This window comes from Falco cherrug, chromosome 5, assembly GCF_023634085.1.
Source record: "Falco cherrug isolate bFalChe1 chromosome 5, bFalChe1.pri, whole genome shotgun sequence".
Lineage (NCBI taxonomy): Eukaryota > Metazoa > Chordata > Aves > Falconiformes > Falconidae > Falco > Falco cherrug.
This window is the reverse complement of record NC_073701.1, coordinates 71145253-71171030: the sequence shown is the minus strand read 5'-3', so window position 1 is coordinate 71171030 and position 25778 is coordinate 71145253. Positions and strand designations below refer to the sequence as shown.

Genomic DNA, 25778 nt, shown 5'->3' with positions numbered 1-25778 from the left:
AAATTGATTGATTAAAGAATCAGAAAATTAGAAAAGCTCTGGTATTTGGTTCAAAACTTCCCCCACTCCCCAAGAGGCTCTTTCCCACAATGTTTATGTTGGAAAAAAATAACCAGTACATACACAATGTAATCTTTCTACATTTTATATTTAAATAGTGCTTGAGATAAGGTTTCTATGACTTTTCAGTGCCTTCTATTTTTACTGAGGTAGAAAATAGGAATACAAATGCTTACCTGAATTGCCTGTATGGTAGAGGATGGTACAAACTGTTATCTTTGAATGTTTTCACTCATTCAAACTGTTTCCACTACCACCACCAAAAGTTATGCTTCCTAGAGATATACCTCTACACAAAACCTGAACCTCTGCATAAAGAAGTCGCTAGGGAAAGGTACACCTTTTAATTAATATTTGTTTCTTATCACATAGTTGTCACAAAGACTGTACTTCTATGGAGATGTACCATGTTTAGTGAGGGTTTCTTCTGAAAAGCTGGAAAATGTGGGTTTCAGTTCATGCTGATAAAAACTGCTGACCCCGCTAGGGACTACACAGCACTCAGCAGAGCAGCTGTGGGGCTGAAATGCCAGTTTAGCAGGAACAGAGGGAACCTCTATTTTAATAAGTTTATTCCACTTACAGACAGATGTGGGAAATTCAAACAATGTAATACTCCAAAGACTTTCCCTCAAGGTGTTTGAGCAGCATATTAACTGAGGCCCCTCTAGCAAACTCCGTTACCAGTACTTCGTACAGTCCTATGTGTTGTTTCTCTAACAGTACTAGAAAAGACTTCATCCTCCTATTGCATTCCTCAAACTGCAAGCAGGTAGCAGTTTAAAACTTTGCTTCATGGTGAGGATTTTCTTCTTAAAAGAATCTCAAAAGAGCTAGGAAACAGCAGCTATGGAATAATAATTTTGACATATAGCAAAAAAGTTTCAGAACAAAGTTTCTGGTGGTTTCTGTACAGCTGAAGGAACATCTGTTATCTTACCCCAAACATGACTGTTGATTCCAGGAATGCTCGTGTGTTCTCAGTTCCTACTCTAACTGGTATATGCAGAGCTTTACTTTTTTCAGCCTACAGGTGGTGGCTGCAAGTTTCACCATCGGTAAGTCATTTTCTTCAGTACTTCAGTACAGATTCTTCTATTTTTAGCCTTCTTTCCTAGGGATGTAAGGCACATGCAATCACACTATTAGTTTCTCAGTCCTCTATAGGCAACTTTCCAACTGGTTAGCTAATTTCATGAAGATTTGGAGGATAAAAGGCCTCAAAGATATGAAGTTCCTTTCAGAGTTGGGAAAGTTGGCAGCAACTCTATTACCTCACCAACCAAGGCAAAGACAGGGGGAGTTCAGCCATTATCCATTTGGGCTGGCAGAAAGCAGCCCGTGTTTCACACTTGTGTAATGGCTGATGGATCTGTGTGTGCCTGGCAGATGACGGGGTCGGGGAAAGAGGAATTCTGTTCTGCAGGACATAGGGAAGGCTCATGGTTAGTGCTGGGAAAAGACAAGAGGGAAAGCACTGCAGGGAAAGGATGTGAATCTGTATGACACTGGCTTTTCATTATTTCCACAGTTTGTTAAAACAACTTGTTAAAAAAAATATATATATTATCAATTTGTTGAAGTAGTGAACTTAAGATATTATGTTTCTACCACCACACACTTCTCAGTAGTCATTTGATTGTCTGTCTGGATGTGGTCCCCTGCCTTTGCATACACATTTTTTTTCTCTCTGTGAAAATGACCATAACCTAAATATCCTTTCTCTTATGAGAATATTTCCATAAAAATAATGATACTGAGATGTCCTGGCATGACAGCTGTCATAGCTAAAGCACTCTTTATTTATCCAGTTGTAGCTACAGCCATGACTTTATGAGGCAAACTACTGGTAGTTTGCAGAAACTTACCTTAATTATTTATCAAAAGCCTCACATGTGTAACTTGTTTTGTAGCCAAGTCCAAGCATCTTTACAAAATACAACAGTTGACTGCACAGGCTAACTTTTGTCTCCTTATTCTAATATTTCAGACATATTTGTCACTACTGTTACTTCTTTTTAGCCTCAATAGTGAGTATAATGTTGTCTCTTGACACTTGTGTTTGCTAAAAGGAGATAATGAGTATAATTATGATTGCTTCTTTTACACCATGTGGTTTGTTAATAAAAATTACACAATATCATTCTTCCCTGAACACAGTAAAAAAATTTTCTTTCATTATTACTTTCATTATCCATCCCAAGATGCATTCAAAAGTGTTTTGCTCAGAAAATCTGCAGACCTTCTTTCTGAGCTATGCTACCAAGCCTTTCCCTATTCCCTCTCGATCTTTTGCTTCTTTCACTGTCTTTGGCTCCTTCTAATCAGGCATGAGGCTTCCTCTGAGATTTTCCTCAGCAGTAACTGTTCTTTTGCCCGGGCTACTTTAATCTCAAATAGCTAACTGATTCAGCTGCCTGTGGCCTCTTAGAGACAGGAGAGAAAAGGAAGAATAGGAGCTTAGACACTGAAAACAAGACGCAAACTACATCTTTGCCTGGACCAACCAGAGACTAAGGTGCTGTACCTTTTCAAATGGCAAGGAACCTCCACAATTCTTCCTCTCCATTGCCCTGAAAATGGCCTATGAGACAGGGTAACACTATCCTTCATTTTCTTTCACCACTAAATACAAAGAAGTTCAACTGCTCCATCATTTAGTCTGAGTAGAAGAGAGATAACATGCTCATTAGCCTCAGTGAAATTCGATATTCCTCACTGATCAGAAAGCAATTCCTTCTGAAGAGCACATTCTCCTGGATCCCTCTCGTGGCAACAGAGAACAGTCGCAATAGAGAAAAGGCTGGTATTTTCCAGAGGAAACAAAATATCCACGACAAGGAAAAGAATCGGAGATGTGTATTTTCTACACTGAATGTCTTACCACTTGTTCTTGAAAACATGTAACATGTCCCGATTACAACAGAGAAGTTTTTTCCACTGGATTCAGAAAGAGGCCTGCATCGTATTCACAGGAACAGCATTCAAGCATTCACAGGTCAGGCACTCAAACACATTACTTTGGAAAGATAAAATTATGTTTTCCATTAACTCAATCCCTTTCAGCTCAAGATAAATAGGTCTAATGGTTTCCATTCTATATTTCTAAATTGCTTTTCAAAACATCCTCCTCAGCAGCATCTTGCTCCCTGCCGACACCCACACTCAGCCACGACGCTGGGTGATGACCCAGCTGATATTATTTCCAAAGTTTCCTGGTCTCATTTCTGCATCCAACCTGCACTCCTGGCTCAACTTTCCCTCTTGATAAAAGAGATAATAATTAGACCTCTATTTTGCTAAGGAGTGCCTTTGCTCTTTGCTTCCTCTATTCCTGAGCTCCTCCTCTAGTCACCCACTGCATTTTGCTGTTGCACTCATTCCTGTCATTTAGCTTTTTTTTGACATCTAGTCTTCAAGCAGTGATAATTATTTTCCTTCAATAGTTTCATCCTGACCGCCTTCTTCCTTTCTTTCACCAGTACTTTTATTTATATTCATGTCTTATTAGGTTCTTGTTTTCTTTGTTGTTCTCTTATTTTGTTCTCATTTCTGGGAGTTCTTCTGATCATTCTTCATTAAACTGCTTTTTACTCCACTCAGTCACTGGTCTGGCTCGTTCTCTATATCCACTTCTATTTTCATGCTGAAATACCACCCCTGCCAACATTTCCACCACTACAGAGTAGTTCTGTCCTCCTTCAGTACTTGTACATTCATAGGCAAGTATGTCCACTCAACTACTAGTATTAGAAAAACTTCTTTAGAGTCTGCATACCTTCTAACTACTGCATCACTTCACAGTGTCCAAAGCAACAGCTGAATGCTTGTTAATCATTATTAATTCTGTGAGATGGAAATTTGTGTTTGTAATAAACCCAACAATATCTGTAGCCGCCAGGAAGAGGCGAAGAGTGGGAAAGATGGTTGGATGTCTTTGTAAATGAGATTTATAGCCCTCTACCCACAGTCCCTTCCAATGCTGATTTATTTAAATGTCTGTACATAGCAGACTATAATATGTACAAACTTCATACCAGGGGAGAAAACAAAGGCTGGACAGCTGTTATGTCCAATAGGCAAACTAAAAAGTAAAGGCATCTCTATTCCCAGAAGTGGATTTTAAAAAATGAAATGTTATGTTGGCCTTTATTACTTACCATTGTATTAAAATGATGAGCATTTCTGATATATGAAACTTCTTTTATAGCCTCTCGTTCCCAAAATGAAGAGAAACCTTGTTTTGTTAAATTAATAGTTAAAAAAAAAAAAAAAGCTGTCTTCCTACAGGTTGGTTCATGTCACACTGCCTTTAAATACTGCCCCGTCCCCCCCACTGCAATGTCAGCACATGCTCCTGCCAAACAGCCTTGGGACAGGCTGAGCTGCGTTAACATTTCCTCAACAGAGACATTAATAGTGTCTCCCTCCCACACTGTGCAGCTGATGATTTTCATGAAACGCATAGAGAATTCATGTATTTGAACTCTTACTTCTGCATCAGTATCGGTTGGAATCAGCCAACCAGCTCCAAAGTTATTGCAGATGGGTTGATGGGCAGCCTGTATGCCAGTAAAAACCCCATTTCTTTAAGAAATCACACTAAAATAAAAAACCCTCTAAGCTCCTACCTGTCAAGATTTCAAATAAGAGCTTTAAAACATGATAAAGTGCATCCTATGGGTTTACATACCAGAGAACAGATTTAGAGTGGTTAGTGTTTGAGAGAAAAATAAATGCACGATCTAGGCAGACTCATTAATATGTTGGGGTTTGGCAACAGTGAAATTGTGAAGTATTTTTTTCCTATGAGGCAATTCAGCTCCTACTGTTGTTTTTCACTTGTACTTTTCGATTTTTAGCACTTTACAAGTGAAAGCTTGCTGCTGAGGGACACAGAAGAGACACTGGTCTCCCATCCTTCCTCCAAATTTTTTTAAAAAGTGTATTTATGAGCACTAGTATCTTGGCTGTGAAAAAAATGCTGCCTAAAAAAGGTGCAGAACACTGAAATGAACCCTTCAGCTGTCTGCTCCTCCCTCCGACCCATCCACCTCCATTGCTTCCCTTGGGTCTCAGCGTAATTTTTAATACCTATATGGGGATTTCGAACTCACAAAACTCATGCATAATTTTTGGTGCCTGCTGTGCGACACTGTGGCTCTCCAAGGAGGCAAAAGAAGAGCTTTTTCTATTGTTTCTGTGGTAAAGGACGCTGGGTCACTTGGTTAAACAAAGAGCGCCCCCCGATTTTCACACAGCAATAGCTAAGAGGGTGAGGGCGCGGTCTGCTCCTCCCTCAACAAGGGCGGGAAGCCGAAGCTTTTTCCCAACCCGATGCTTTTTGCCCACAAATAACGTGAATACTCATTAGACAGTCTACTGAACGTCAGTCTTCCCTATAACTTTGAAAAGCACAACTTTCTTCTCTCCTCCTCTCAGCTACAAGTTGTTGTGGTTTGGTGTTCTGGGTTTTTCTCTCCCTTCCCCTCACCCCACTGACCTTTTGCTAGTACTTTAGGCTGTGGGTGGAGCAGCGTCTTTGTGCTTTGTTTCTCGCCCGGCTCCCTCTGAGCGCGGAGGGCGGGGCGGCGGCGGCGGCAGCTCCCCTCAGCGCCGGAAAAGCTTTTCCCGCCCTTTTCCTGACGCGCCCGCTGCTACCGCTACGGCCGCTAGCGGCGCGCGGCTCCGCCCCACCCCGCTTCCCGCCTTCCACTGCGCGTGCGTGGGCCGGGGAGGCGGCGTGGGTGCCATGGCAACGGGGCGCGGGAGGTAGATGGGGGGAGGCTGCGCCCGGTGGTCCCGCTCCCGCTGCAGGCAGAGCAGGGGCTGCGCTTCAGCGTTGTGTTTTTATTTCTGGAGCGCTGTGTCTCTGTGAGCCAGCCGGCTGCCTCTCACCCCCCGGTGGCGGCGGGGCAAAGGCTGTGGAGAACTTGTCTTTCCGCGCGGAGGAGGCTCTCCCCCCGACTTCGCTCCTTCTGCCTGTGCCAAAGGGGAGGAGGGGGCAGGGTGCTGTGGAGGCGGGGAGGTAAGGTCCTGCCGGTGGGCCGCGGGACGGGGCCGGTGGGTGAGGGGGGCTGGAGCAGCCTGGGCGTGGGGCCGGGCAAGTGCCTTCTGCAGGTGGCCGGCACCGGGCTGGGGTTCAGGCTCTCCTCTTCCCCCTGCCTAGGCGTGCGCTGCTGGGGTGAATCTCAAGGGCTTTGCTGAAAAGCTCGGAGTCCTCGACTCAGGCAGTTACTAGGTGACTTCACAGGTGATTGTCTACAAAGAAATGCTTTTAGCTATGATACGTGTCCACCTGTTTTTGCAAGGAACTCATTTTAACTTTTTTTTCCCCCCCTTTAAAGTTTAGAGAGGAATGATACTAGTGCTTTGCACAGTGCGTTACCCACTGCGTTGCTGTGTGTTGCAGGGTCCATCTTCAGGGCTTGATGTGGAGTCCCACTGCTCTGTAAAAAGACTTCGACATGGCAATACAGGTTTGACTCTTCTGGAGTATTGATACCACTTTTTAAGGAAATAAAGTTAAGCTGCAGGGTATAAACTGACCTGACCAAATTTACTTTTTGTACAAGTATGCACCTGATTCTGACTTTTAGCTTTTCTTGCTTTTCATGGGTATGGGCTGTAAAACTTTGCACACATCCTATAAAGCCTCAAATCTTACTGCTTGTAGGTGAATGAAAATGCTGCAGAAATATGGATCTCCCAGTACTTTTGAAGAGTGTTTGGATGTCATGCTGGGCTGTAGTTTAAAAACTCAGAAGAGATCAGGGTAGGAAGACTGATTTGTAAGAGTCCTGCCTATACACACTGCAAAAAATTTGCATCATGTCCTCTGGTTGCCTGATAAATGCATAAGAAATCCTGGGCTACTCAGCTGGTGTGTGAGGCATTGGCTTCAGCACTGCTGTATGAGTACATAAACACACAAAGTGTTACGTAGCTTGTTAGCTTTCTGTGCTTTGGGAGCCGCTGCTCTTGGTTGTGCTCGAATGTGTGAGCTGACTGCAGACTACAGCTTACTGATGCCCCATTTCATGAGAGATGGGAAACAGAAGACAAGACAGTTGCTGGCAATTATTGAGAACATTTAAAGCCTGGAGGTCAGAGGTATCTGCTGCAGGGGGACAGTGGAAACAGGCTGCTCTAGATGAAAGGCAGTCCCTCTTTCTCACTGCAGACTTAGCCAACAGTTTGCCTTTACCTATAAGGACCTCTGGACTTCTCTCTCTCTTGGGTTTTTTGGGTTGTGTTTTTTTTTTTTTTTTTTTACATTTTATTAAGGAACAGGCCAAATTCTGACCAGGAACCCAATCGTCCTCACAAAATCTGTCAGAGACCCTGCTGGGAGTGTGTAAAACAGGGAGTGTGATTCAGGTAACTGGCTGAAAAAACTGACATAAGCACCTTCTCTGAAGTGTGCACATTCCAGCACAAAGTATTCTAAAAATTCTATCCAATTAAGGTCTGCAGAAAAGGCTTGTCACCTTCTCTAATATATGTCTGAGTTCAAGTAGTTTGCAATCTGCATGACTGGAGGTTTAGGAAACAATCTGCTGTCAGCTGCAGCTTGCACGCTTTATTTTCTGTCTGATTTTTTCCTTCTGTGGATAGTGGTTCTGTATGTTTTATATAAAAATACTGACACTTTTTTTTTTTCCCTTTTTCTTTACCCAAACATATTTCTTCACATTACAGTCTTGGCTGATTCTGAAGGTTGTATCCCTGACTGTTCTCATACCCCAGAGAACAAATGTTTGGCTCTTTTTGCACTGAACAGTACTGAGCTGTAAAGGGGCTCTTTAGAACTGATACCATGAAAAATATGCTACGTATACTGCTTTCCCCTAGTTTATGCCCAACTGATAGTTACATGTGACCTTTCTGGCTGTATCTGTGCTGACTCTTACTAATGAAGTGCTTGGATCCATGTAATTACAGTATGCAAAACCAGGCAAACAACAGAAATAGATGGGCAGATGCATAAAGTGACTTGGTATGTACTGAAAGTGCTCTTGGCATCAGACCAGAGATCAGATACTTTTAGTCACTCTTTATGTGTAAATACTCCCATTCAGCCTTTTCTCTGGGACTAGCTGTCCCTGCATCGACATTCCTGGGAAGCTGCCCACCTTCTGGCTCTGTTTACCCTCACCATTTTCCTGCCTACAAAGCAGCAATGAGAGATCCTTCTGGGTCCCTGACACCATTTCTGTTGCTCGATGCCTGGAGGCAGTGTCTTCCAAGTAGACATGCTCCAGGCTTGTTGCAAGGAGTGGCCAGAATGGGTGAGAAAACAATCCAGGGAGTGAATCAGACTCTGGCAAATCCCTCTCAGAGGCCAGAGGCTGGGTGTTCAGGCACAAGTGCTAATCAACTAGGGTTAACGGGAGTATTTTTTTGGGCTGATCTAGGGCTTTGGGGAGTCTTGGCAACACCTTCCTACATACAGAATGGCAGAGTTGCTCCTTACATTTGTGTTACTGCTAATGGTAGAAGGGCAATGGTATCACAGAGCCTTGAAAAGGCTGCAGCTTTAAGAAGGAAGACCTGATTTTCTAGTTTATGACCCAGTCACAAGTAGACATGCAGTAGTGGATGAACATAGACTTGGCTTACTTCAAGATTGTATTGTAATGCATTATTTTAAAAATGCAGTTGAAAAGGATGTATAATTTCCATTGCGCACAAACTTTTTTTTTCTTCTCCAGAGAGAAGCACAGGGGAACACTAATTAGCTCTGTCTAGTGACTTTAAAGATTCTTACAGCCTACAGAGCAAATACGGATTTGGTGAAAGTGTACTAATGCTTGTGAGTCCACATAAAAATCACCACAGGGTACAGGAGTAGAGAGTCATGGGCTCTGAGCTAATACTGCAAGTCAAGACTAAGACGCAATGAAACAGCTGTTCCGGGATGTCTTGGGATCCTCTGCCCAGAAGTGAGACAATAAAGACACAGAACTGAGTGGTTTTCTGGCCATTTTCTCTCTGCAGGCAGTTAAAAGCAGCAAACCCAAGCGTGGCAAAGGCAAAAGCTCCAAGAAGAAAGGAAAGAAGATGGCGAAGGAAGTGGATATCCTCAGCCCAGCTGCCATGCTCAACGCTTACTACATCTGTCACAATGCCCCTGCCTGCCTGGCATTCCGGGGCTTTCCCTGGCCTGGCTCTCCCAAAAAGAAGGGGAAGAAAGGAAAGTAACCGGATGGCTGGAAAGCAAAGGACTTAGTGAAATCAAGCTCCCCAGTGAAGAAGAGACTTTTTTGCAGATTAGACTTGTACTGACCTCTCCAGTGGTTAGCTCAAATATTTTGCCATAATCACTGTTGTGTCCATACAAAGAGACTCTTATTATAGCTCAAGCACAGAGTGACAAATGGTAAGTGACACTGTGCCATTGTAATTTCAGCTGTGGCCCTTCACCCTCCAGCCCTGTGTGGAATAAAACATTGTGTCTGGAGGGTTTGTAGTGGAGTTTGCTTTACCCATACCCCTGCCGTTCTTTTACGGATGGGACATGCTCCCTGATATGCTGGTGTACCTCCAGCTGGTTTAATTGGCACTGGTGGAAACTTGAACTCAGAAATTTGATACCATGGTAAGGTTGACAGTGTTAAGTATGATTTCTATAACGTCAGCTTATCTGTCCTGAGAGTCATCCAATGCTCCCTCTCTGGGTCAACAAAGAGCCATGTGATGCCATCTGTGTATCTGCGTGATTCACCTTGTTCTAAACTAAATGGCTACCTTTGGTCAGATAAGCAGTGCTTGAAGCTCCAGCAAATCACCGGCCCTCCTTTGGCTGTAGTTAAAATCTGGAGATTTGGCTTAGATATTATCAGTGATGCTGTTACACACAGTTAGAGGTTATGATGAACCCCCCTCCCCCCATCCAGGTCTCCCTTACAGGAATCTGCCTTAGTCCCAACATCCTGGCTAGAGACCACAAACTTTGTGTTACGGTTCATAGTTCTTTCACTCCATTCCCTCCACATGTGTTTAATGCCGATCTTGGTAAATTGTGAAGCAGCATGTTGAGTGAAACTGTACATCTCTCTCAGATCCTTACACTGACTGGAAGGATGCAGTGCAGTGACTGGGAGGGGTAAGGATACGTCCTGAACTGATGGAGGCTGTGGAGAGGTGGGGAGGAATGCAAAAGGGCTGCAATCTTGGAGAAAGAGTTGGGAAAAGAGAATCTGTAGTGGGTTAGAACTACTATGAGGGGAGATTTCCCAGTTCTCTAGGATACCCAAGGGACTGTGAGCCTGCAAGACTGCTCTTTAAACCGAGCAGTACTGTGATGTGCACAGGAAGTATCACATCAGAATTTCAGTTGCTGTCTTGGGGCTGAACATCTGTGATGCTGATCTGGCAGAGCAGCGAGCTGGCTCTCAAGGCTGTTTCTGACTTAAAACTCCAGGAGGTGCAGCACCTTTTTGACTTCCAGGTAGCTTTATTGTATGGGTAACAAAACAGGCAATTATGTGATCAGCCCAAACTGATAAAGCCTTATGCAGCTTTTCCATCTAAAATGTTCCTCTATGAAGATGCCTTGACAGGTAAAATCATAGCATTGCTTGTAGGCCAGCTACTGTTGTTATGTAGCTGTACATATGTATGTACTGCGCTATTCCACTGAATCGGTTTCATCTACATGTCAAGAAAATCATGGTGGATATTGTGTTTTCTTGCTAATTAGTTGGCAGTTGGCATGTTCTGATGAATCAGAGATGTGGTTTGCGGTACTAGTTTGTTCTGTTATGCATCAATGTGTCTTCCTCAGCATTTACTCATGTTCTTGCTTCCCCATCACCCACCAGGAAGTCTCTGGTCACAGCAAATAGTTTTTCCAAGTATAGTGTTAAGTATTTCCTCCAAGTATCAACATTCTAAAGCAAGAGATCTCTTGTGACCTCTGTATTTAAGATCTTGAGCTAAACATTTGAAAACATAAATTAAAAAAAAAAAAACCTTTTTGTATGATGCATTTACTACACATAACTTTAAGGAACATGTGTTTCTGAGCACTGAGGTAGGAACTGCCTAACATCGCGGGAGGGAGCCCCTATCGCTGTCAGTTTGGGTCCCAAGGTCAGTTTGCAGGAGCAGCTGAAGAGCAGTACAATTTCTTGCCAAGCTGAAGAACCCAATTTAAGCAATTGCATGCAGACCAGGTGTCTGGGGAAGTAACTTCCTTCTGGGCAACTTATTCTCCAGCTACCTATCACAGCCTTGTGCACAGTTTCCTCTGAAGCAACTGTTACTTGGCCAGTGTGGGAGACAGTGTGCAACACAAGACAGGCGAGTGGTCTGATCTGATACAATGGTTACAAGTAAGGAAAGCCATTTTTACATCTGTGATAGACCAGAGTACAAAGACTTGCAAAGTTTTAGTATGCCAAAATTACTGGAAAAAATACTGAAATACCATTATATGTTTTCTCTTAAAATACCAACCTGAATTCTGCATGACGCAGTTGAGCACTTACCAAAAGGTGACCAGCAATGTGCAAAGGACAAAGACTCTGCTTTCTAGTGTATCTGAAAAGTTGCCATTCATTTCTTTGACAATAGATGAGAAAACCCTTCCAATCAGCCCAAACTGAAAAATGAAACACACTTTCTTTTTCCCTTTTACCTCTCTCATGCCTTGATCCATCTCAATTTTGCATGTAATTCAGGATCCCTGGTGGTAATAAAGACCAACAGACATCTCTAAAGAAAAGTTTGGACTTCAAATGGCTCGATTTTCTATTTGAATGTGTTGCTTAAGAGTGCTGCAGGCTCTGCTTCTAGCTTCTAAGGAAGACTCTGGCTCAAGTGGACATGAGTTGACAGGGAGTCTCTCCTGCTGCGGCGTGACACTTGGAGATATTTATGGTTTATCACAACCTGTAAGAGTGTGATTCTGTGGCAGGCTTATCTGCTTGCTGGGACACAGAACTTAGAAGCTGAGTTTATGATGAATAAAGCCTGTTCTGCTCAAATCCACACAGAATCTTTTGAGGGGAAACTGCAAGCTGGAGAGGCCCTTTGTTTTACGGTCACACTGCAAGGGAACTTTATGGCGTTATGTCCATTATGTCTTGCAGCGAGTCACATTTGTGTAGTACTTCCCTCATTTTGCTGTTACTGAGTAGTCAAGCACAGTGTGCTGCTTTGGGTACAGGATGTTTCCTGTAGGAAGTTGTGTACCAAAGCTGTTAAAAGTACACTGGATGTTGATTGCATGTTTGTGGGTGGGGCACAGGGAGGGGAGAGTCACAGGACTATTATGTGATGTAAGTGGTGGATACATATATAGATATCAAGAGTTTTTTAAAAAGTTATTATTCACCACATTTGGTATTACGAGTATTTCAAGCTGTATGTGATCAGCTGCTTTACTCTTCAGTCAGCATTTCTGTATTACCTTGCATCTCCTGGCACGTTATTTTCACATTAAGAAAAGCACTGTGGATCTTTAGGATACATAAGAAAAGCTTGAGAAGTGGCATGAATCCTTTTGTGTCATTTCTTATTTTAAGAAATGCACTGGCTGTTATTTCCCAGCTTCAGGGGAGGAGACCTGAGGACTTTTTTTGCTTATAAATGGTATCTCCATAATGAAGAGGTTAATATGGTATATTTTTGAAGCAAAACTTTCATCCAAAAGGTGTATTAGATGTTGGCACTCACTAGTGTCAGCAGAAGTAAATAATCAAATAGAGTTTTCAGTAAGCTAACTCCTGTCTCATTTGCTCATTTTTCACTGTCTTGGTTCCCCACTGCCATTTCAGATGTCCTCCAGGAACAAAGAAAGCCCAATTTTACTGTCTTTCTTACATGCCTCTCTCTCTCAAGCTTTCTGTTTATTTTAAAAAGGCATGTCTTCCCCCCCACCCCCCACCCCCTCTCTTTTGCTAGTAATTGTTATACAAAAGACCACAAGGAACAAAATATTGGAACTTACAGAAACGGTTGCTCTCTGAGACATGCGGTCTAGGTACCATGGCACTTGCAAGTATTGATGTCTTTCATTTCAGATACTGGAATGGTTTTGTTACATTCCAGCGTGTTATATACTATAGAATTATCCAGTAGTATAGAAATATACCAGTAGCTTTCTGGAGGTATTCATTGAATTCTGGAGTCCTGCTTTTTGCAGATCTTTTGCTGTCCCCTTAGGGAAAGCTTAGGGCCCTCCCACCCTGACGGTCTCAGATCATAGGTTAGTCCTAAGAGAATCCCTGGGAGAAAATACCTTTTTCCTTGGCTTTTTTGATTTAGTCTGCACTTAATTTTGTTAAAAATAAGAAATATTTCGTTCTTTTAAAATAAAATAGGGCCCTTTCAGTCTGAAGTGTTCCTTCTAGGTTATTGCTATATCACTTCAGGAGAAACAAAGGGGTTTTTTATTCTTTACTGTTAAGGTCTGATATATTTATGACTAAGCTAAAGTAAACTGAGTGTGAAATTTTTTTATGCAAAAGGCTGGCTTAGTATCAGCATTTCTCCCAATTGTCTTCTAGCCGTAATTGGCACTAAAAGAGAAATGTTTAAGAAAAATGAGGAAAACATTTAATACAACACATGGTTACAACAGCTTCCTTGGAATGGCTGTGATTATATGCCATGAAGGGAGCAGTTTGCTCTTTGGTGGACATTCTTGAACCAAATGCTTTAAAAGTTCACCTGCAATTATTGCTGAATGCTAGAATATTTTTAATAGCTGAAATTGCAAGCAATAGGCCAAGTGCTCCTACAGTCTAGAAGGAAGCCCTTTTTAAATGTTAGCAGGTAGACTGCAGTACATGGATTATATGAAGAAAGCAAAAGTACTTAATGCCATCTAGCGCAAGCAGAAAATGACATTTAACTTCAGAAAATCTTTTCTCTCTCAGGGTGATTCAAGTAGGTCATACATCTCTTGGGGGTACTTTTTCCACATCATTTAATAGGAAGTGCCCCTTCTGTGAAGTACAAAGATAACCAGCCTGGGAGAAGAGTTCTCCACGCATACTGAGATGGTAAATCAGAAGCTACAAAACTGACATTCGAATTGAAGTTGTATTGGTTAAGCAATTAGTTACAAAAATTATTGCAGCTGGTTTTTCTTTTTTTAGTTTTCTCTGTGGCTAAATGGTCAACACATTTGAAAGAGTCTTTAAACATGGGTCATCTCACCTTGCTTTGCATGTCTATGGCATATCGAGCTCTGCCTGAGCTAGTCATGCTGGGATCCTCTTACAGATAAAAAGGAGATGGGAAACAGGCATGTGAGGCGTGACCACTTCTGAACCAAAATGTCTGATGTTTCTTTGCCACATTTATAGCAAACAGCTCATTCCCTAATTATTTCATTCCTGGAAAAGTTATTTTACTACCTATGACTTTTTTGACCTCTCTTCATCTGAAAAACATGTTTGTAGAATAAATCTGCTGCCCAATCCTCATCTGATCTGATGGATGTACTACCGTAGAACGTATTCCACTTTGTGGAATACACAGTTACAACCACTTTTATGCTCATTGCATAGCAGGAATGATCTGGGTCCCCTCTTGTTTACACAAAATGTTGTCTGTGACAGCTTCTATGGGTTTATTTTCATAGCAATTCAAAATGTTATGTAGGTTGACTGACCTTGAAGCCATAATATGTTTATATATAGAGAGAGAGAATTTCTGTTTTGTGACATTTGCTTTTGATGATGCTGGGAGTTTCCAATACTTGATTTAATGTATCCTTCACTAGAGATGGCTGTGGAGGAGCCAGTGGGAATGCTCTGCATGTGTAAGATGGAATTTTTTTTTCGTCAGAGAAGGGGTGGGGCCTGTTAAGGGTATCTATTTCATGTCTGTAGAGTTTGGGTTGTAAGCAGAATTTATCAAGCCCCTAAAACAGCAGAAGTGAAGGCTGGATCGATCATAAGTGATGTAGAGGAATGATGTCACGTTCCTTGTTTTCTTAATCTGACCTTTCTATGGGAAAAGAATTGTCTTGCAACATCAGCAGCTTCGTAACAGAGCTTCATAAGGAGTTATGGTTGGTTTAAATCTTCTGACATGACTTGCAATCTGCTTATTGGCACCAATCCAATGCTTGAAGAAATGAAAGGAAGAAAATGCCAACCCTTATGAAATCACTGCTTCTTCTGATACTGTTGACAGTAGTTCCCTCTCTAGTGTTCTCCATTTTGTCATTTCCCCTTCTGCTTCAGTTCTTCAAGGTATGTAATGCTTTATTTATTATTTAAAGCTGAAGTTAAATCAGACCTATTGAAACAGGCATCTTCTGCTGGAGCACATGAGAGCTTTCTAAACATGAGGCTCTTTGTCTTATTCCAGTAGTAACTGTTGAGCTTGCCATGGTGTCTGGCTCATCTCAAATGATACGGCCTGAAATGGTGTCCTTGAAAGAAAGAGTCCTTCTGTCACCTGTTGTTTTGGCTTCTGAGATACTTTATCCAGGAAGCCCGGCACCTTCTGAAAATAGATATAATATTTTGGGAGTACCTGATAATTATAGCTTGCCCTTTTGGAACTGTCCAAGGAATAGGTCTGTTTTCTTAGAAAAGTACGTTTTTATTGATTCCTCATCCTTTTCCATCGTCTTATGCATGTGGCTTGCATAATTTCTGTTGCCATTACCAGAAAGCAGTGAGCAGAGGAGGAAACATTGCAAGCTCTTACACTAGCAGTGGATACTTTGCTTTTCTTGCTTAGAACCACAGTTAGGGTCTGTTGCAATGCTTTGACAGGTCTTAAAAAGTTCTTCACAACCTGGCATTGCAAGCTTACTTGGAAGAGGAGATGAAAGTAGTTTTAATAGTTTGTGAGATTTCAGACTGGCAACCTCCTGGGGGTGTCTCTGGCGAGCTTCTCACTGTCTCTTGAAATATCCCAGGATCGTTCAGCTCTCGGGTAACTCCAGGACTGTTCCCATGCCTACATGTGGCACAGCTGTGCTAGTCCTGAGCTCACCAGCAGTCATAACCCACAGTTCATCACTGTCTTTACAATGATCTTCCATGAAGTGAGTATTGTTATGCCTCCTTTCTCTTAAACTTCTTCCTTTCAGCTCTTTATAGTAAGAAAGTGCACTACTTTCAGCCTTTCATTCCTATATTACACTTTTTAAACCTGTTATTCTTGTTGCTCTCCTCCATGCTTCACAATGCTACTGTTTCGTCAGCAGAAGGTGACAATACTTCCAACGTAGTTTTTCTTCTCACATGTTGCTACATGAGAGTCATAAAACTGAGACTCATGGGATTAATCTCCCCTAAATCTAATGTCTGCAACAATACCTGGACTAGTTGTCTAGATTCATATAGTAAGAGCAGTTCAGGATGTGATTCCTCTGGTTAAATGTATGCAGAGGCTTAAAGCAGCCCCAGGTGTCTTGTTTAGGTACAGGAATATCTAGGGAGATCTATCCCACTCTCTGTCATATTTAAGATTTTAATGAAAATGCAAATTCAAATTTAGTGTGGACACAGAAATGTAAGTTCTTCGAAGTGATGAGTCCAGAAAAACTAGCATAGCCATCATGGCTTGGGGGTCCTAAGGTATTTGGGCTAAAGGCCATAAAAAGGGGTACCAGAAAACTTTAAAACCTCTGTGACTAGTGTCTTGGATGACGAGAGTAAAACTGTGCAGGATATTGTGTCTGTCTAATCTGCTGTTAAAAGAAAACCACTCGGCCTGTGCCATTTGGGCATCCCTGTTCAGAGAACAAAAATACCTCCTGACTTCAGCATGGTGGTGTCTCAGATGCGGAGGAGTGGAGCGGAGCTAGACAGTTCCTTGGAGAGGAAGCACAGTCGTCTTGAGCTTATCACTCCTGCACAGTTGTAAACTCAGCCCTGCTCACTCTCGCTAATAATAGCCAAGTGTAATTGTGTTCAGATGGCTAGCCCAGCCAGGGGAAAATCACCTTGCCTGTTACGCAGTTTAGGTGCAATTGCCTTGAGTAATGAAGAAAAGCAAATCATAAATATCCAATTTGGTGTAATCAGTCTTCAGTGACTGCTTAGAGAATTTTTTTCCCTAAGAAAAGCAGTTTGGACCTGAAGAAGTATCTCACAACAAGCAGATTTGCAGCCCTGTACAGAAGTCATTGCAGCAGCATGTTACTTGGAAGTGCTGTATGCTACTGCGTTAGGAAGACGGCAGCTGGTCTAAGGAGGGGTCACCCAAGTTTGGCTCCCAAGTTGGGCTCCCAAGTTTGCTGGAGTAGTGCTGGCCACAGCCACCCCTGCCAGCTCTGTCCCACAATCGAGGACTGGGATTATCAGGTGTTCCAGCAGCAGTGCAGGGCTGGTAAACAGCAAGCCTCAGCATGGAAATTAGAGTCAGGCTACCCCTGTCCTAAGAACCAATAAAAAAAAAATCTTCACCAGTGTGTCTGAAAATAAGCTTCAGGCAAAACGTGGGGATGGGAGAGGAAAGCCTTCCTGCCAACAAGTTCCCATCTCCTTTCTTCTTTTTTTACACTCTCATTTTTGTCTCCCCATTAACTGTTTTTGCTGTAAAATCTACTGTAGTTTGGTGCTTAGCTGCAAGGATTGTTGCAATGCGCACTGAAAAGCTATACATAATAGCCTAAGTGGGCTCTTACATGCCATTCTCTCTCAGTAGTTGTTACTATTACTGCTGTTTCATAGAGATGAGAGAATGGCACTCATCCAACACTGCTGTCTTTTATTTCTAAATACTCTGGGCACTGACAGAATAGAAACGATTAATCACCAGAATCAGTGAAGAAGCTGGCTGCTGTGGGGCAAGCCCAAAATCCAGACCGCTTTTGGTTACTGGCTGCTGCAGAAGGGGAACCACAAGTAAAGCTGTTATACCTAAAACATGTCATGTATGGCTTGTGTTGCTGCACATTCAGACTCCATTTTGTTGTATAATCATACGCCAAAACAGGGGTCTCAGTCCCAATGTGGGGTATGTTCTAGATCAGGGGTCCTCAAACTACGGCCTGCAGACTGGATACGGCCCCCCAGGGTACTCAATCTGGCACCCCGTATTTACAGAACTCCCCCCCCCTCCGCCGGGGGTTGGGGGGGCGGAAACCAAGCAGCAAGCAGCCGCAGATGACTTCCTGCCACTTCATCCGCACGCCGGCCCCCTGTTAAAAAAGTTTGAGGACCCCTGTTCTAGATCTTCAAACCATGAATTCTTTCTCCCTGCTGATGAGAAAACTGAGGTCTCCAGAGCCCATAGCACAGATCCTCTTTCCCTACTCCCAAGGGAAACCTTTTGAGGCTGCCTTGGAGCACTGCTGGTTCAGGTGAGTAGCCAAACAGTACTTAAAAATAGGCAGCAGAGCCCTAACAAAATTTATTACTGTCCAAGAAAATCAGTCTTGAAATTAAGTGTTGACTGCCCAATTCCTTTCTATACGAGGTTTTTTTGCTGGTGAAATTATGAGGGTGAGCTGGCTCTGGGTTGCGATGACAAAGAATTACCCAAGCTCTCCAGTTAAGAGTTATGGCATAACCCAGAAGCCATGCTGGAAATTCTGGTCTTAAGGTGGATCTCATGACACTGAGCCTGAAATAGAGAAAAAAGCTCTTTTTCACGGAGGTACTGGCAATCTGGGAAAGAGACCAAATATGTTAAATAATAAGCCTGGAGAACTGGAATTATATGGGAAAATGCCTCTTCTCTCTCATACCTGGCAAAGCTAATCACATATTATCTTCAGCCTCTTTACTCTGTCCCATGTTGCCCTAACACTGGACAACTTTAGGTGCTTGTCATAGACTGTGCAGACAAATGGCAAGATCAGTGTATGCTGAACGTGACCAAACAGTATTTGAACAGAAGGAGTGAAAATAAGCTGAAAATACCTGAGGAGTGTACACAAAGGTGAACTAGGTATAAGGATCTAAATTGAAGAGATGTAATATTCAGATGAATGACCAGAAATCCATATTTGCAGAGCCCTGACAGGCTCTGGGATATGCTGCAGGAATCTACTATTTTAGCAGTAGCAGCTCTCCAGAACAATTGCACCTGTGTAGATTTTGGTGACTACAAAAACTAACAGAGCTTCTCATCACAGGAATCCTTGCAAAACTCAGACTCAGCATTGGTCTAATCGGGCTCCAGAGAAGCTGTGGCAACCAGAGAGCCTAATCAAGGCTACTTACAACAAACTCATTGCACTATCAACATCCTCCTTAGAGTAATGAAACCCAGCCTGGCTCTTTATGAGCCGTGCAAATCTGGTTCATTGCACATTACTGAACAATCGCTGTTGCGAAGACTTGCATTAAAGAATAGCAATGGATGCAATTTTTTTAATCTGAAAAAGAGGGAGAAAAGAAAAAGGCCAAGCAGCTGTGTCTGTATTCTTCCCCCCTTCAGGCTCCACTGTGAATGTTCAAAAACTGCTCAGTTAGTTCTGCTAAATCATCAGGGTGTTTTGTTTACAGCACAGTGGGTTAATCAGTTACTTTTCAATGGGCTTAAGATGAGAATAAGAACTCTGTATGAAAGACAACAGACCCATCCACTTTTCTTCCCCTGCTGATACAAGATGCCAAGCGGCTGGGATTCCACCTCTTCCATCACTTGCAAGCACAGGCGGCCTTGCAAGTGCCAACAGGCAGTAGTAGATGTTTTAACTCCGAGGCAGCTAGGACATTCGGTGGCAATCAGACCCTGAAGAGCATTGCTGCCGCTGCCAGGAATGGATCTTCTGCTGCACAACTACCTGCAGGTCCTTCACCTCCAGCATGCCAGAGATCAGCCTTCCCATATAAATCCAGGAAAGTAACAGATTCTTGTTTGTTACAGTATCTGTTCACACAATATGCAAGAGTTGGTGTGTTCAGAAGTCCTGCAGCTACACCTGTGGCTCTGAAACACTTTTTGGAGAAATCTTACACACCCCACCCCCCCCCACCCCCCGCCCACATTGTCTTAGCTGACAGGAGCAGTATGTTGGATTGACCTGGTCTGAGAGGTGCTAAATACACCAGCAAGGGCATGTGTTTCATCCCCTTAGGAAAACCTGATGTTTGTGGTCCCCAAAAGTTAATAGTACTTTTTGACACCTGCAAACCTTCTGGTTGTAATACAGCCACACTCCCACAGAAGAAAAGTCTTCACTGGAGCCAAGACTCTGACTCTTATTTGTGCATGGACCCTTCTGTGGCACCTGAAAACACACAAAATCTGTGACCCAAGGCTGGTGGCACTTTCAGGCCAGACCTGTCTGAGGCTTTTGGCCAAAGCTCAAAAGCCACTTATGCTGATGGTAGTAACCCACCCATGTTACAAAGCAGCACCAGCTAATTGACCCAGGCACTCCCATTCCCCTTATGCTTTCCTGTGCGTCCTTTCCTAGGCAATCCTTCCTTGTTACTCATCTGTTTTCTTGTTATGTCCCAGAAGTCACCAACCAAAGACAAGGGGATCTGCTAGAACAGCTTGTACATAGTCTTCTGACCTCTCTCTTACAGCCTGACAGCACCTGATCAGACACATCCAGCTGGTAGCTTGGTAACATTGTCCTCACGTTATCCCTTTCACATTTTCTCTTCTCAGACCCAGGATGTGGACAGGTTAACCTTTCTGGGCCTGCCATGCCACCAGAGCTCCCTTTCCCCACCATGCATCATTGTTCCTTCCTCATCTTTCCCTGAATGCTGGATAAAGCATGTCCTAACCAGTCCCTGGCATTCCCATGGGTGTGCAAGTCAGGCTACCTACCCTTCTGCTGGCCAAATGTAGATTTGTACTCACCAGGATTCTTTTCCCAACCCTTTTCACGCAGGATTATGCGTGAATGACACAGCATGGTCTGCATCCTCGTGAGAACCTGGGGAGAGACATGCTGATGCTCAGTTTTTCAAAGAGAAAGTGTTAGTTTGTTCATACTAGGAAATGCTGCCTCTCTGGAGGACCTTTTTGGCACATCCCAAATGAATGTCGGTGCTGTTCCCTACCAAGAGACTTTGGTCCTGTGTGCACTCCTCTCTTCATGTAACTAAGAGCATTTTGAGAGGGGTGGAAAAAAAGTAAGTATGTGTGCCAGCCACTGTCCCAGCACACTCAATAGCTATTGGCTCATAGATATGCACTTTCACGAGCCTATGGTTTGATCTGCCCATTCCAAACTGATTAGCAACATGTGGCCTTGAAAATATGTACCAGGATGGGACTCTGAGATGACCATGTCATCCACCCCTCTCCCTGAGGCAGGAGCAACTCTACCTACAGCATTCCTGAGCGGTATTTTGTCTAACCTGTTCTTAAAACCTCCAACGGGGGAGACTCCAGAGTGTCCCAAAGCTCTTCCAGTATTATCAGATCCTACCATTATGAAATTTTCTTGGTAGCTCATCTAAAACTACTTTCCTGTTACATATCAGGAAGTGATCTTCCTCCTGTGGAGACTCTGGGTCACTATGGGTTATACCAGGCCTGTCGACTAGCACAGCCTCAGGTCTCAGTGCTTGTGGCCCAGCTCCAAAACTGCTGATTAGCACAAGGGAATTCCACTGCTGTTACAGTCCGCATCAGCTGCCTCCACATGTCTGCCTGCGTTGGCAAGGCACTCCCCTCTCTTCAAGGAGTGGCAAGCCCAGCCAGGACACCTTCACAGCTCTGCAGCAGAAGATACATTCATCTCAGCAACTGGCATAAGTCACCACTTGGCCTGGATCCACACTTCATACCTATGGGGGGCCAATGACAAAAATCAAGAGCATCCAAAACTTAAAGCGTGTTTGAGTCTACAGGGTCTGAGGTGACATTCCCGTGAAAAGCAGAGGTGTTATTTTCCCCACAATGTGCTGTGAGTGTGCATGCTGTAGCAAAGATCCCAAAAAAATGCAGGGGCACTGCGCAAGTGACAACTGGAATGTGACTCTACAGAGTGGACAGTCAATCCTGAGCTGACCCGATACACATGCCAATTGCCTTGGATGGCTCTGCAAAGGAGGCACACCAGTTAGCATTTGTTTTCCATACTGTGCTTTCCATATGCTTGCATCTTCAGATGGGTATAGTGCGGTCATCTCTTCCTACCCTAACAAGTCACCTACTATTGCTTTATTCTATTTGTAAATAGAAAAAATTGGTGGCTGTGTTTTATTCCACCTATCAGATGAAAGTTATTTCTGCATTTTCTGGTTTTGCCTGAGTATCAGTAAATTTGCAGAGTGCTGTGAGTTGGCAGGCATGTAGGACACATCCCCTTTTACAGGGACTGGTACTACACGCCAAGGGAAGTTGTAAAATCCCAGTAGTTGATATTAGTATAATGACCAAAATTTTATCATTTTTAGTACAATGACATACCCATGGACGAGGTTTCTACTAGGCACAGATGGCAGGCTGATGTCCTGAAATGAAACAAATTGTGTACCTTTTACGCCAACAAAAATAAAATTATGATTAACGTAAAAGTCTACTGAATTTTTGATCTGCCACATATTTAGCACAGAGCACATAAGAAACATGTAAGATCCTGAATGAAGCATTACTGAAAATATTTTGCTTTCCAGGCTGCTCTTAACCAGCTTCTGTGAACTCTTCTCCTGGTACCTGTTCTCATTGTATTTTCCATGTAACTCTTCAGGTGTGGGGAAAACATATTTGACAGATTCAGTGGATGAGACATCAAGTCCCATCTTAAGACTCCCTCCTACAAAGCACAGATTTATATTTCCCCTCACCTCCTTTTCCCTCTGTTTTAAATCCTTTATATTGCAGGTTTCTACTGAAAACCCTGGCTGCCTTGGGACAGCAACAGCCTTCAAATGTGAACACCTTCCCCCAGAACAAGGCCACAATCCCAACAGACGTCTCTGAGCCCTAGTATGATAATACAAGAAATTACTAGCTTCCACATACCAGGAAGGATAGTTAGTGGGGCTAAAGCCGAGTTCCATTTGATACCCACTCGTTGGCAGCGGAAACGAGAGGCCTTGTGGAGTACGTTGGTGTTCAGGGCAGAGAACAGGCGGTCAGGCCACCAATGGTCTTATCACTGTTTTCTTACGTGCAGCAGGGACACCCATCCCCTTGGCATGACACCAAGCTGTGTTTCGGAGGAGCTCCAGCACAGGAGCCACAGCTGCTTCAAGCCAGCGGCCCTCGCTGGGAGCAGGCAAAGATTTACAGCTACAAACAGATGGCCTCTCGCACAGCCTGCCGGCCTCCTGACGTGTTATTTTCATCTGTGTCTCTTTTCTTAGTTTTGGTTTTTTTTTAAAACCCAGATTAGCTCAGCAATATGGTTTCTCCTACCCAAAAACTGCCAGGGTGGCACATGGCTGAGCGCAAGGCAGGGAAGCCATGGCCCAGCAGCAGGCTATGGTGCTTTTAAACGGGCTTTTTCCCCAGAAAAACACGCCTGGGACCGCAGTCTGCTTGGCTGAGGTGCCAGGTCCAGTGCAGCCAAGGCTGGGACCCCCTGCCCGGCCCGCCGTCGCCTCAGAGCTCTACCGCCCGCCGCCCGAAGCCCCTTCACACCGCCTCGTTGAGGGGGAGAATCGGGGCGACCTCCCCAAGATGGCGCCGACACCCCCGCGGCGTGCCCCCTCCCCCCCCCGCTCCCCTCCCAGCGGGGGAAGAGGCAGCGCAACCTCCTCAACATGGCGCCGGCGGCCGCCCGCGCCCCGCCACCTCCTCCCTCGCCCCTCACACCGCCCACGACCTCCCGCACATGGCGGCGCCGCCGCCTCCCGCCGCGGCCCTCGCCCTCCTCATCATGGCGGCGGCGCCGGGCTATGACGCCATACGTCCTCCTCCCCCCCTCTCTCCCTCTCCCCCCCGGCCTCCTCCCGCCACCGCCGCCGCCGCCGGTCCCCGCCTCTCCCGCTCGCCATTGCGGCGGCTCAGGGCGAGCCGCGCCGCGTCCCCGCTCGGCTCCCTCCCCGGCCGCCGCCCGGCAGAGGCTCCACGGCGCAGGCCCGCCGCAGCGCAGCCGCTCTGAGGTGAGTGTCCTACCGCGCAATCTCCCAGCTCCTCCAGCCCGGCGCAGCCGCAGCAACGCGGGGGCCCCCGCCGGCCGTCCAGGCACCCCCGGCTCCGGCGCCCGCGCCTCCCCTCAGCGCCGCCGCAGGGCCGCCTGGGCCGCGCTAGGCCCCGCCGGGGAGGAGGGGGAGCGCGGCCCCGTGGCGGGCCGCGGGCCGCTCCCGCCCGGCCACCGGAGAGGAGGGGGGGGTTGGCGGCGGGGCGGCGGCCGCGGGGCCTTGCGGGGCGCCGAGGGCCTCTCGCGGCCGCGGCCGGGGCAGCCCGGGGGGACGGAGCGCCCTCCCGCGGGGGGGCACGGGGCGGTGGCGGGGGCAGGGAGGGGAGGGGAGGGGAGGGGCGGGTGGGCGCGGGCCGGCGCCGGGCCCACGCGTCCGGCCGAGCCGGGTGCCGCAGGCTGCGGGAGCAGGTTGCTCCGGCCCTGGCCTGAGCCCGTCCCGCTCCGGGGCGGGAAGTTGGGTCGCGGTCGCAGCCGTTTGCCGGGCTTTTCTTCTTCCCTTTCCCTTTGATTTTCTTTCCTCCTTATGTCCCCCCACACCCCCTTTATTTTTTTTCCTTTTTTTTTTTCATCCACTTTTTTATTTTTCTGACTGCAAATGGATGCCTTGTGGCAGCGTCTTGGACCGCCGCTGCCCTTTTGTATGCGAGTCGGGGAGCGGGGCTGCTGCTGGGAGGGCAGCGAGCTTAGATGCTGCTAATCATGCAAGCCGAATTCGCATCACCCGCCTCCCCCCATATGCCCCAAAAGGGGTACAAATCTTGTCTCTTTGTTCATGGGTTATACAACATCTGGCTCAGGAGAGACCTGGTTCATGACTGGAGCGCTCAGGACCTTGTTAGTGTAAAGAATAATTACAGGGCAGAAGTGTTCGGCTCAAAACTCTTCACGCGCATGGGGTTACTAAGTTGTACCTTTCTTGCAGCTACGGATAATTTTCATAGCGTGGAGAGGTATTTTCTGTGCACCTCATCAAGATTTGGATCTCTGCTTTATTTTTCTTCTCCTCCACTGGAACCATCTTTCTTCTTTCCAGATCTTGGGATTTTTCTCTTAAGAAAGGCATTGCTGTTCTGTTTTTTGTCTCTCATGCATTAGCCTTGGTGCTGTCCAGGCAGGGTTTTAGACCCTCTTCCTGTGTCCTGGACATGATGAGAGTATTTTCAGTGTTGCGGTGGCTGTGTGCAGTCGTTATTTTCAGAGTTTTGTTTGTGACATCATGGCAACTTGTGTTCATCCTTACTTTAGTAGTAGTGTTACCTTGTCTTCTGGTTCATCTGCATCATGGTTGCTCATTTGTAGAACCTGTTACTTTGAACTTTTAATGCCCTAATGTTGGGAAAATAGGTGAGAGAGAAATTGTTCATCTCTTTAATTTAGATTTTTGTGCCTATGGTAAAACTGGGAGCAACAGCTTTTTTTCTTTGAGGGTGAAAGAGGAAGTGTATGACAATGACTGACTTTGGAAAGGTGTTGGAGTTATATTAACTCAAGTTTTCAATCTTTTCCATCATGGATAAGTGTTACAGTGTAGTGTCTAATTAAATGATCTCATATGCTCATGTAATTTTCTACATGTGTTTACAATTTTATAGAGTGTTGCAGTTGGGTTTTATTGTATTTTATTGTATCACAGTTGTTTTTCAGAAGTCTCACGTCACTTATGTACAGGCTTTACCACAAGTGAGGCATGGGCTGTTATGCACAGGCCATAAATACAGCAAGTTGGGGA

At 44.8% G+C, this 25778-nt stretch overlaps 2 protein-coding genes and 1 long non-coding RNA gene across 15 annotated transcripts in view; 2 read left to right on the top strand and 1 right to left on the bottom strand.

Annotated features, from left to right (window-relative positions):
• Nucleotides 1–868: 868 nt before the first annotated feature.
• Nucleotides 869–12566, top strand: SMKR1 (small lysine rich protein 1). 4 transcript variants are annotated; one of them, XM_027800052.2, is made up of 3 exons: nt 1049–1118; nt 6473–6539; nt 9061–11109. In XM_027800052.2, the coding sequence occupies exons 2-3, from the start codon at nt 6528–6530 to the stop codon at nt 9262–9264; spliced, it is 216 nt and encodes a 71-aa protein (XP_027655853.1). In that variant the 5' UTR covers nt 1049–1118; nt 6473–6527; the 3' UTR covers nt 9265–11109. The 4 variants fall into 4 exon arrangements, with proteins under 4 accessions (XP_027655852.1, XP_027655853.1, XP_027655855.1 ...); XM_027800054.2 differs by lacking the exon at nt 1049–1118 and adding an exon at nt 2471–3058; XM_027800053.2 differs by lacking the exon at nt 1049–1118 and adding an exon at nt 5765–6088.
• Nucleotides 12567–13982: 1416 nt separating this feature from the next.
• Nucleotides 13983–24330, bottom strand: LOC114014867 (uncharacterized). Of its 3 annotated transcripts, none has more exons than XR_008732444.1 (3): nt 24025–24330; nt 22372–22415; nt 13983–20887 (listed from the first exon to the last, which is right to left on the bottom strand). It is a non-coding gene; the product is annotated as an uncharacterized LOC114014867 (long non-coding RNA). The 3 variants fall into 3 exon arrangements; XR_003558543.2 differs by lacking the exon at nt 24025–24330 and having other exon boundaries at nt 13983–20224; nt 20812–20887; nt 22372–23736; XR_008732443.1 differs by lacking the exon at nt 24025–24330 and having other exon boundaries at nt 13983–20224; nt 20812–23736.
• The window catches only part of NRF1 (nuclear respiratory factor 1), a 74220-nt gene continuing 72306 nt past the window's right edge, over nt 23865–25778 (top strand). For 4 of the 8 annotated variants that reach the window (XR_008732442.1, XM_055711867.1, XM_055711865.1 and 1 more), the window contains exon 1: nt 23865–24011. The gene's annotated coding sequence lies outside the window, so the exon portion shown is untranslated. The remainder of the gene's footprint in view (nt 24012–25778) is intronic. The other 4 variants (XM_055711864.1, XM_055711871.1, XM_055711869.1 and 1 more) reach the window with 4 other exon arrangements.

Coding starts and splice junctions, on each gene's coding strand:
- SMKR1 (XM_027800051.2), top strand. CDS start 1,008: ATGACTGTTGATTCCAGGAATGCTCGTGTGTTCTCAGTTCCTACTCTA. Junction 1,119..9,060: donor GGCTGCAAGTTTCACCATCG/GTAAGTCATTTT, acceptor TTCTCTCTGCAG/GCAGTTAAAAGCAGCAAACC.